Genomic DNA, 12,669 nt, shown 5'->3' with positions numbered 1-12,669 from the left:
TATCTTGACAAAAGAAGAAGACACTAACAATTATGGTCGTACCTTTATTTGGTTGATTGGTAGTTTTTGTACTCAAGCACATTTTGTCCTCATGGTCCCTGTCCCACTACCAATGAACTTCATCACCATTTTATTAATTTCTCTATTTTTATTTATTTTATCTCTATCACTCAGCCCAAAATTGAAAAGTGTAGATTCTATTATGAACACTTGAATGTTGAGTTTTACTCATTTCACACCGTTTTTCTTAATAATAAAAAAGTGAAAATAGAAATGTTAAATGAATGCAAAATAGTTTTCTTTGTTCTATAATATATATAATATCTAATTTAGTGTTTTTCTTTTATGTAACATATACATTTCATAGGTAATCTAGTATTTGGGATTTCTAAGAGGATTCTGTTTATCTGGAAAACTCGTTTTTACTACTTTCAACTTTTTTTTGATAGGATCCTACTTTTCAAAACACCACATAAGTGTCGTTTTCTCTTATTATCTCCCTCTTTTAACATTTTTACTAAATACTTTGACACATAAGTTTTTTACATTATGTTGTTTCTTACTTTTTACTTTTTTATTTTTTGAAAAGTTAAAAAAAATTATTTTTTTAAGACTATTTTACCTTTGTTAGGTATGTCAAATGAATATCAGTCTCTGTAATGATACCTTTACTTTTTTACTAACTCCACCAATAACCATACATAGGTCAAATTGAGATGCAGGTGTATGTTTGATTAATACTAATAATAAATATACAATCAATATAATTAATTACCTAAATATCATAAATTTATATATAGATTTTGAAATACATTTTTGATTAGTGCTAATCTAATAAGGTTCAAATAGTAATGATTTAATTTAGAGTTAATATAATCCTTCTTAACGTTATTTCTACTATTAGTCTGATTCAATTAACCGATCAGCTTACATAGAACCGTGAGTTATCAACTGCCCGGTTCTTTATTGATCGAATAGTCTGTACACATGTTTAATTTCATAATATTTTCTTCCCAATAACAAATACGTTTCAAAGAATAAAAAAAAGAAAGAAATATTAAACTGTCTTAGGGTATGACTGTAAGCGATTTGGGTGTGGCAATAAGAATGACCTTTTTACTTTCATCATAAAGACTTTTACTTCATATTTCTGGAAGCAATCACTGCAGCAGTTGACTTATCATTACCAACTGTTCCATTCACTTTCAATTCTTTCTTTTTTTTCTTCCCTGCCCCCACTTCTCAGACGACAACTTCACTCGGCCTAGATCCCAAATCTCCAAAGATTAATAATGCACCTTTTTATTTTCACTTTTATAAATCTATAATTATTGTACAACCAATCTAAAAACAGAATTTCTTTTGCCAAACATTTTCAGAAGGAACATAATATCAATTTCTTAAATTCGTCAATTAACAATCAAACCATTGGAAGAAAACAAAGTTCGAACATTTGAATCCAGAATCTGACGATGGTGTCTTGTTACGTTATGAATGCGGTTGAAAATCCAAATGTGAGTCCAAGTCCTACATTGGATAAAAATAAAAAAATAAAACATTATATAAAGATCAAAGACTCATTGTCTTAAAGTTTAGGTAAATAGTGATGTCGATCCCTTTTATAATTAATTCAAATGTTATCGATGTTTATGTAATACATAGAACCTCTTCTCGATAAACTCAACAAATGTTTGGTCATTGTTAACTGTTTCTGTCAGACACTTGATAAGCTGACAAGTGGGATCAAACTCAAACTTTGGAGACCCCACAGTCAGATCAAGGCAACCAATAACTCAAATATGTGACTGATAACTCTTCTGAGCTCTTTGTTACCCTTTTTACCAAAATCGTTAATGATCTCATCACATATTATCAAAGGTATTCAACCAAGTTCAACATCTATGCGCATTATTGTACCTTCTCCAAACCACGAAGGTAACAATAGAGGCCTTCTTTCACTTGCTACCAATTATGCAGACACATTTACAGACATGTCGTTTCTCCAAGTTGCAACTGTTCATCACCCTTTTACATGTGAGCATTGCGTTTTATTGTCTTTCCACAGTTTAACTGATAACATATATTCTGTTTTCTATTCATTTATCGAATATGCATTGTTCTAGAAGCTTTAATTATTAAATAAAATCACATAACCGTACGAAAATTATACCTATGATTATGATTATAAAGACGAAGAACCATAAACAAACATTTTTTTATTAATCCTCCAACAAGTTTCAATTACTTATTCATAAACTTGCAAATTCAGTTTGTTAAAATGACATTTTTTATTAATATTTACATGACTGTTTGTTTAATTACTTATTTTAACTACTATTTACAATTTTCTAACAAGAATCAATAATTTTTACCAGAATCAAATTAACCCATTATTCACGTTTATAGGAAAAAAAAAGATCAAACCAAAACTTAAGTATTTTTTTTTTATCAAATTTAACCAATAATGAGTTAACACTCAAATTCGTAACCTGTCGAATTTGTAAACAGTTTGCATGAGAGCCTCGCTTCGGAGAATAGGCCTTATAAAATGAGGCCGGTCCACTTGTTTACCGGCTCATTTTGTTGGGCCTAATGATGATTGGTTTAATATAGATGACTTTATAATTTTTTATATTTTTTTATAATTTTGTGTCAATTTTACAATTTTTTTAAACTATCCAAAATTTAAAGTACTAGGACTCAATGGATAACCTTGAGTGTAATTTTTAACCTAATTAATCGGGTTGAGGATTTTCAGAAATGTATTATTTATTATGTTAAACATACTTCTAAAATAAAATTTTCCAATTTTTATATATTCGGATTGATTTTTTCTAATAATTATAAGATACTAACAATATTTATAATACATACATAAATACATTCACATGTAAAGTATAAAATTATTAACCGAATATTATTTTTATTATATATACTAGTAAAAGCATATGTATCACATTCACATGTTTCTTTATGATAATAAAAAATAATAAAATCATTATTATTATAATTGTAAAATTAAAACAACTTTCGTAACTTTATTGAAAATATAATTTATTTATTTTATGGATAGTTTTATAATTAAAAAAAAGGATTAAATTTAAAAAACTATCAAATCAGGAAAACAATTAAATTTAGAAAATCAATCAATTAAAAAATAAAATTGATAAAATACTTATTTTAATTTTAAAAATATTTATTTAAATAATAAAATTAGAAAAAAAATTCTTTATTTATATATAATATAATATAATGTCCAGGTATATATATTATATAAAGGAGTTAGGTGAAGTTCATTAGAGAAAAGATTAATTTTGAGAGAATGTTAATGATATCAGAGAAAGATATTAAGGAACACTAATGATTATTGATTTGAAGTTTAGTGGTAATAAGCTTGCTCTATTTGAAAACTTAGGCATTAATCCCCATCAAATTACAATGACTAACTTAAGATAATGATGCAATAGAGTTACTTTTTTTTCATTAATTTTTTTTCTCTTTTGTCTTTCTTTCTTTCAGTTATTTATCCTGAAAAACGGCTGTACAATGATAACTGTATCACATACAGTCAATATGCAATTCAAAGGTTCCAGAAATTCCTTGATCATTCCAATTATTCAACTTTTGATGGGACATGAGAGTGAAAATAAAATATAAATTTGATCGTCAATTATTATTTTTACTTAACCATTAATTTTAAAATTGAAAATAATATTAATTACTTTCTTGTTATTTATATTTGTATTAACTTAAAAACAAAAAAAATGGAATAAATTATGATAAATATTTAAATCAAAGCAATTTTTTAAATATAAATAAAATAAGAATTATACAATTAGTTGAATAATTTTATTACAATAATTATATATGATACAAGTAACAAGGTAGGTATAAATAGAGGATAACTACTCGTCGTATCTCCTTTTGTGTTTAAGAAAAGTTATATTATATTATAAATGATATCAATACTCATTCTTAGTTAAAATAGTTACATTTTGTAGGAAACATTAGATGTTTCGAGTGAGGATACTATTCTTTTAATATTATTTTTCCGATGTGTCTTAAAATCGGAGCTGATAAACAACACAAAAATAATTGAGACTTTAAATGACATTGTTATTATAAATAATAACTGTGCTGTGTGTTATTTTTTTAAGATAAATAAAATAAAATAATTATTATAATTATTAAAATAAATATAGATATAAATAGTTTTTATAATTTTATTATAGATAATTTTTTATTACAAACAAAATATTTTAGTTTTAGAAAATAATTAAATATAAAAAATGATCAAATAAAAGATATTGAATTTAAAAGGAACACTTAAAACATATATTCAAGAGTAAAACTGAAAAAGAAACGTGTATATTAAAATGAAAGGTTTAATTATATATTAATATAAATTATTATTATTTATGATAAATATATGAAAATACAAGCGATCAAGACATAGGAATTTATAAATTTATTATCTTGATATTTTGCATTAAAAATAATGTGAATATTTTACGTATTGGTAAATTTTGTGAATATGTATTTGTTAAAGGTATTTTGTTAAAAGTATTTTATTGTTTAAGACATAATCTAGACGATCAAATATTATATTAAAATTTTAAATTTACAATAAATATAATTATTTATTTTTTATTTTATATTTATATTTATAAATTTTAAGATGAACCTATTATTAATAAAACTATAATTACGGTCTAAGAAGTAATAAATAATACTCATTTGTAAATTTATTATAAATTATGTTTAAGATTTTTTAGGATTTACAACCACTTAATTGTTCTTATAATTGTTCTTAGGATTTACAACCTATGATGGATTATTTTTACCAGTTATAATAGGTTAGTCATAATATACTATTTTTCCACTAGTGTGATCTTAATGTTGACTTATAAAAATGTGTAACATAACAAAAATATCACAAAGTTTTCTAATCAAAGGTGAGACAAACTTTGAGTCTAATTGATGTAATTTTTTCCTAATTATCCTCATGTAAGAGAGATAACAAAGTTATTCATATTAAAATGTGAAAAGTAATTAAGAAGAAAATGGTTGGGAGTGTGGAATTGAAAGAAAGAAAGAGGCAAACAGTTGATATTTGAATGACAATGTAACCAAAAGTTGGGTAAGTCTGAAGGGAGTGGCTGGGTGGATTCAAAGTTGCACATGCCGATGTTTCCTTTCATATGTTCATGTCTTTCAACATGCACCAACTCGACTTTGAATACATTCTCTTTTCTCATGAAAAGAATTCGCGAAGGTTTCAGTTGGTGGCGAATGACAACCACAATTACGAGTAGTCTTGTTCATCTTAACAGTTTCTGTAGGTTACAGAAATATCAATAATATAGTTTTATGTGGGTTATACAAACACCAATAATATCTTAACTAACTATATAAAAAATTAATACCATTCTTTATCCAAAATCTTAAAGCAATGGGTCTTTCACCTGTTCTATTTTCTCATTTCTTATCTAACGTGGAACTTAGACTCACACTTGAATTTGGATTCCCAATTAAACGTAAAACCAATTACGATCTTACACACATCAGAAATCCAGAATACTCGTGTGTCTATGTATTTAGTTGTGAAAATGAATCAACAACATTAGACCCAACTCAACAATGTTGCTGAAAGCAACGTTCAAGAAGAAGAAGATAGCAACCTGACCTAGGCCACACAATTTACACTTAAATTCCAGGAAATTCTACCACTATGACACAATCCTCTGATAATTCATTAACTTCAATTTAATGATGTTAGGATACACTCAGTGTCGCGTCACATAAAAGGAGACCCATGAAAGTGAACTAATCACAGATTGGAGAAATGGCCAACACTGTGAAGTGGGGTCCTCGATTTTCTATGTTGATTTTCAAAATTATTTTCAAGTTAAACCTTTTGCATTTGCTTAAATTCCTTCGTTTAAACAGTGGAAACTTGATTTGCCAAGACAACCAAGCAAAGGGTACGTTTGCCATGTGCAGGCTAACTGGCTGAGCAGCATTGCACATACCATTTTGACTAGAATCACATAAAGAGATCTTGTTTCTTCGCTGTACATGAAAGAGAAAAAAATAAAATTAGAAAAGACATAATTGTTTTCGCCAAAAGATAAAACAATCCACAATATTTGTTCTATTATTGCCACTTGCAAGTAGAGATTTCGGCATTCTGTAGTCAACTTGTCCATTCATTGTTCTGTCACATTCGTTTGTCAATTGAATTTTATTTTATGGTGATTTAGTGAATAACAATAATGCTTAGTATGATATAAAGTTGTTCAAAATACGAGAAAACAAAAGGTATGCCATGTTAACTTTCAAGTTTGGTGCATTCAGAAGTGATATCTCAGATGCAAATCCGTTTTCATAAGCTAAATCAACCAGTCCATTCCTCATAGCTAAGTAATGAAAATTCTAATACAAAAAGCTGCTGAGAATTCTAATACAAAAAGCTGCTGAGAATTCTAATACAAAAAGCAGACGAGAATTCAAACGTGAGTCTAAATCCCACGTTAAGTAAAATTGAAAAAGTAGAGTACCATTGCTTTAAGGTTTTCGATAAAAAGTGATGGCAATCCCTTGTGTAATATCAGAGTCGATAATTCGTCTTGGAATGCTTACGTTTGAAAAAAAGTGTAACAATGTAGAAAGAACTCATTTTTAAAGGAGAGATTGTTTTAAGATTTTGAACAGAAAGTAATCTCAATTATGGTCATCTTGTCAACAAAGTTAGAAGATATTTCTTAACAGTGATTGTGACTTTCTTACCTCACTCACTAAATACCTTAGAAAAATAATCAATTAGCACTCCAAATTCATATAATTCATTAAGCTAACCAGACGAACAAGACTACCTATTGCCTCATGTGCTTGGGAGTTTCTCAGTTTTCTCCTTTATTTCTCAATAATGGTGGGGAGAAAAACTATGATGCAGAGAGTCTTAGGAAAAAAAAACTAGCATGAAACAGAGAAATACTGAGTCTTAATAAATGACTACATTATCGTATAAGATAGGTGTCGTATCTAGGTTCATACACGAGAGAAGAAAAAGGATTAGACAATCACGAAGCTAAATACAAGTCACTTATCTTTTAAACCGAAAGCAAAGGTCAACAGAAAAGAAGAACGAGCACTCAGACAACTCATATCTATAATTAAGCAGGTGCCTCTGTCAGTTCAATAAAGTAGAATTGTGAACAGCAAAAAATGAATCCCTCAAACTGATAATCATAAAGTTGTGAGAATGAAATTCACGTAACATCAGAAGAACTACTGGACAAACTACCAAAAGCGACGACAAAACAACATAAATAAACATGCTATAAAAGAATCCAACCGCACATTACCCCACCTTCATGTAATTTTGTGTTAAAGTCTAACTCAATACTAGAGAACCGATAGTTTGACAGTGGATAAAACAATATATTTATACAAATCTCGTTAAAATAGGTTCTAAGTTGATTTTGATACTATGTTAATAACTAGACTTTAAGTCTAATTCAATCTCATAAAACAAACTTATAAAACGAGACTTACATTTATTTATATACTATAAATCTTATCTTAACTCGAGGTGGACTTTCAATGACCGTTGATTATCTCAATTTCTAATTTCTGAGGCCTGAAGATGAGTTATTAACAAGGAATAAGACAGATATCAGATAGTTGTAGTATTTAGTTAAGGTAATTCATTTGTTTGATTAGAAGATGATGTGTGACATTATTAATTGTTATTAAATGCAAAGTGGGGTCAAAAGCAAGGCCCCTCCGACCACTCCCTTTTTATTTTCCACATCCGCCATGTCCCTTAGAACATGGAGGAAATTATGACAGTCTTCCCTACTTAAATTCCCATTCTCTCTTTCATCTCAAACACCATAAAAGCTCTAGTTGAACAACACACTCTTACTAGTTCTTGAAGCAAAAAAACCATCAATCCCAACTGAGAAAGCGCACAACTTGTCAACATAAAGTAAATAACCAAGACTGTTTCTGTCATCATTGCGCTCGAATCCGACCAAAACAAGAAAAGAACCACCCGTGGCTGCCATTATCCGAAGATTCTCATTCTCCTCCTTAAAAGGGAGATAAGAGTTCATAAAGAACTTGTCTTTACAGCCAGATATGGAAGTGGAATCGGTCAAGTGTGAGTGCTGTGGCCTCAAAGAGGATTGCACCCCAGAATATATCCGCGACGTGAAGGCCAAGTTTGACGGGAAATGGCTATGTGGGTTGTGCTCAGAAGCAGTGAGAGACGAGATTAACAGAGGGAAAATGCCTTTTGCCATGGATGAAGCTGTGAAAGCTCACATGTCATTCTGTGGGAAGATCAAATCGAATCCTGCTGTTAGAGTGGCTGATGGGATGAGGCAGATGCTGAGGAGAAGGTCAACTGATTTTACTTCACCGTCAAACAAGTACAGTGGCAGGTCAAACACCACTTCTCAAGTCACCGATTACTCCACTTTCACATTGCACTGATGAAAACAGAGGAACCTGCAAGTTGGAACAGGGAATACCATATAACTATCTTTCCTTTCGTTCAAATAAAGTTTATACTTAGCTTTTTGTGGCTATGCTTCTCATTTTGTCTTGTTGTACAGAGAGTGCTTTTTCGCTTCATCCGTCTTTTTCTTCTCTTTCTTTCTTTTTTGCTCTATTTTCCTTTCTTGGCAGCAGACATCTAATTTCCAAGATAAACTGTTTAATCCCAACTTTATTCTGCATGTGACTGATCGGCAGAAAAACCATTCTCTTCCAAAAGTTCCTCTAGATCACACCGTACATACGATTTCTGCTTAAGATGGAAAAAGATTATGTAACTATCTTAATGCTTCCCGTTAAAAGATTAATCCCTTTGAAACTAACTTATTTTACAAGTCAAGTGGCATTTGTTGAGTATTGGAGAAATACAATAACAGATAAGACATGAACTGAATCATACAATAGATTTGACACCAATTTTTATTCAAAACTTTAAAAGAATAGGTTAACAAGTCTTTCATTTTTGTATAATATTCTACTTTTTTATTTTTATTCAACATGACTCACTCTTTGAATTCCCACAAGCATTTGATGTTAAGCTCAACGTACTGTTTTTGAGCACTCTTTCTCATCTCAGTTTTACTAAATAATATGGGACCAATCTTTTAGTGCGACTGGTACTAGATTTCATACCATAATATTAAACTGAAAAACAAAATGTTCAGAGGTTTGACGCTATCATTTGTTGTCTATTTATTTTATCAGCAATCATTTCTTGTCCATAAACTTATCTGGGAGTTTAATTACTATGTTATTAAAGAAGCTCCTATGGTCAACTTCTCACTCTGTAACCCTCGACTTTCAAGCACAAAAAATGGATTTTTTTTTCACTGCCCTGTGGCTATAATGGAGAATGTCATCATCAACTTGTCTTATGTAATGATAGTATGCGATTTTCCTTTTATCTTACTACGTTATGTTATGTGGCTGACGATAGTTTTCTTGAGGTTGAGGCATAGAATATCCTGAAAGGTCCATTAAAGCAACACAAATCAAATGGCGAAGGACTAAATCCATTTGTTGCAGCTAAAGATGGATTATGAAATGTGATAATTAAGGTACTTAATTAGCTTTAACATTTGTGTGAATTATAATATCATGATTAGGCTACTGTGCCATTTTGGAGTTGGTGGTGTCGTGATGAATGGTAGCCGCCACTAGGCAACCACGCATGGATTCCAATTCTTCAAGTGCAATGATTTTCCGTAACCATTAAGTCATAAACTACTGAGACCTGACCTTCCAAGCAATTATTTATGTATTTATGATAAATTAATGGAACACGACTGATCCTTACTGCTACTATTGGAAACTCCTTTAGAACATACACATCTCCTCTATTCATCAGGATTGACAATTTCTCCTATTCTTTAGGGTCACGATTGATTTTTTAAACATTTTTCTTTTAAGCAAAATAAAGTTCATAAATAATAGAAAAAAAAGAGTCCTCCGGAGTCAAATACGAACTTGTTTAGATTTCCAATATGAAATGGGTTTGGTAAAGGAAATTTTGTAGAACCTTGAGGGAAGAAGATTCTAGCCGCTTAATGAAGGTTTAGAAGCACCTTTTATCCCATATAATTTCTTAATGCATATTTTGAAAGTAAGCTTGTTATGCGTGTGTCAAGTTGGATCGAGTTTGATGTCACTCTAATACTACTATAGATATGGTATCTGTAAAGTAACGTGGTCAAAATTTTCAATTATTTACTGCCAAATGAGCGGTATTCAACCAAAAGAAAATGAATTTATGGTAATTTTAAACAAAATTAGAAATGATCAACTTTATAGTAGTTAACCCTTGCCAAGCTGAAGTACATGCCCTGGCATATACAGGGCAGGCCCAAAATGAGGATATGCCAGTTTAATTCAATTTACAGATTGGAATAATTCACCAATAGTCTCTACAAGAACAAATTCCACCACTAAAATGGTGAAACCTAGTCCTGTCTCTCATAACAATCTCTGTTCGGTACTCCTTTGAGACCAGTTTCATAAAGGAATGACAATCCTCACAAATTCTAAGATTTTTAATTATACGAATGCATGATGATTCTTTTCTCTCACCAATTAGGCCGTAGCACAGTGCTAATTTTTCGCTATGCCAGAGAACTATTTCTTTTTTTTCTTCCTCTTCCAAATCAACCAAAATTCCCGAAGAGCTTGGTGTGTAACCAACTAGTTTCAGTTGACTCACTATCTCATCTAACTTTTTATATATTTCATCTGATTGCTTATGATATCTATCTGCCATCATAAACACATGCACCTCGTTATTCAGTTCAATCCTACTACATGCCTTCTCCTTTGAGATACCTTTATGACTCATTAATTTCCTGACCAGTCCGACATTATCCCACCTTTTTTCTTGGGCATAAATATTTGACAAAACTACAAGGGCCCCATCATGATCAGGCTCTAACTCAAGTACTCGTTTTGCAGCAAATTCCCCTAATTCAAGCTCACCGTGATTTTGACAAGCAGACATTAGGGATCCCCAGATGATAACATTTGGCGGAAAAGGCATAGTCTCAGTAAGCTCCAATGCTTTTCTCAAGAGTTTGGCTCTGCAATATAGGTCCACCATGCAACCATAATGTTCACGTTGGGGAGAAATGTTGTGGTCATTGATCATGGAGGAAAATAATTTCTCGCCCTCCTCAACCAAGCCTGCATGACTGCATGCATAAAGTATACCTATAAACGTAACCGCATTGGGCTCAATATTTTGTACTTTCATCCTATGGAAAAGAGCTATGGCACTATCAGCATCCCCATGAATGGCGAAAGCATTGATCATGCTGGACCAAGATATCACATTTTTTCTTGGCATATTCTCAAATACCTCTCTTGCTCTGACCAAGTTGCCACATTTAGCATACATATCAACCAGGGCATTGTTGATGGGAAGAGCCCTTCCAAAACCATTTTTATCTGCATATGAATGAACCCATCTGGCTTTAACAAGTGCACCAACATGAGCACAAGCAGAAATGACACTCAGCATCGTGATCTGATCAGGCACTATTCTCCGTCGCTGCATCTCATCAAACAATTCAAGAGCCTCTTGAGGCTGATCACTTTCAGCATAACCAGATATCATGGCACTCCAACACACCAAGTCCTTCTCAACTATTTGGTCAAATATGAAGCGCGCATCTTTCACCAATCCAATCTTCGCATACCCGGAAAGCATAGCAGTAGAAACAACCAAATGTTTTGAGGGAAGTTGATCATAGACTTCCCTAGCCAGATACATAGCACCACAACTCGCATACATATTAACAAGAGCAGTCTGTAGATGTGAGTCAACACGAAAACCATTATCCTTAATGAACTCATGAATTGCTTTGCCATAGCTTAAATTTCTCGCATGACCACAAGCAGAAAGCACGGTACAAAGGATAATAGAATCAAGCTCCATACCAGAAATCTTCATTTCTTCGTAGAGCCTTAAAACATGGTCATAATGACCACTCTGGGAGTACCCATCAATCATAATATTCCAGGTAACGACATCCCTGTGAGACATTTTGTCAAACACCAAACGGGCATCCATAATACGTCCACATGCCGCGTACATGGCAATCAAGGTGGTTTGAATAAAAGGGTCGTCATGGAAGCCTAACTTGGAAACCAGGCCGTGAACCTCCAAACCCAGATTCAAGGCAGAAAGTTTGGAAACGGCCTTCAACAGAGGGGGAAAGCTGAACCTGTCCAGAAGGGTACCGTTTCTCCGGACGAGGCGATAGAGGAGGAGGGTCCCCTCCGGTGTGGGGCCACGAGAGAACCGACGGAAGAGTTGGTTGGAGAAACGAGTGTGTGGATTTGGAATTTGGGTGAAAAGAGAAAGAGCATAGTGAAGGGCTGAAGGAGAAGAAGAAGAAGAAGAAGGAAGGGTGCAACAACAAAGAAGGAGTTCGAGAAGCAGAGAATTAGAGTGGTCCACCTTTGAACGGAGGATCTGAGCATGCACTTGCTTCACATGTCTTAGCGTCTTGCATGATTCCAACACTCCCTTCTCTATACCAATCATCCTCGTGCTGCAAATGCTCGTGCTCATGCTCACGCCAATGCTCATGGCCATGCTTCTTTATTGTTTAT

The 12,669-nt window shown here is 32.0% G+C and overlaps 2 protein-coding genes across 2 annotated transcripts; one reads left to right on the top strand and one right to left on the bottom strand.

Annotated features, from left to right (window-relative positions):
• Window positions 1-7,826: 7,826 nt before the first annotated feature.
• On the top strand, window positions 7,827-8,643 carry LOC108320859 (uncharacterized). Its single transcript, XM_017552412.2, has one exon. It carries the CDS (start codon window positions 8,146-8,148, stop codon window positions 8,500-8,502), a length of 357 nt encoding a protein of 118 aa, XP_017407901.1. The 5' UTR covers window positions 7,827-8,145; the 3' UTR covers window positions 8,503-8,643.
• Window positions 8,644-10,311: 1,668 nt separating this feature from the next.
• On the bottom strand, window positions 10,312-12,652 carry LOC108320927 (pentatricopeptide repeat-containing protein At4g14820). The gene has a single exon (XM_017552526.2). The coding sequence runs from the start codon at window positions 12,650-12,652 to the stop codon at window positions 10,457-10,459; it is 2,196 nt and encodes a 731-aa protein (XP_017408015.1). The 3' UTR covers window positions 10,312-10,456.
• Between the last annotated feature and the right edge of the window lie 17 nt (window positions 12,653-12,669).

This window comes from Vigna angularis, chromosome 10 (genome assembly GCF_016808095.1).
Source record: "Vigna angularis cultivar LongXiaoDou No.4 chromosome 10, ASM1680809v1, whole genome shotgun sequence".
Classification (NCBI taxonomy): domain Eukaryota; kingdom Viridiplantae; phylum Streptophyta; class Magnoliopsida; order Fabales; family Fabaceae; genus Vigna; species Vigna angularis.
This window is presented reverse-complemented; position numbering and strand designations above follow the sequence as displayed.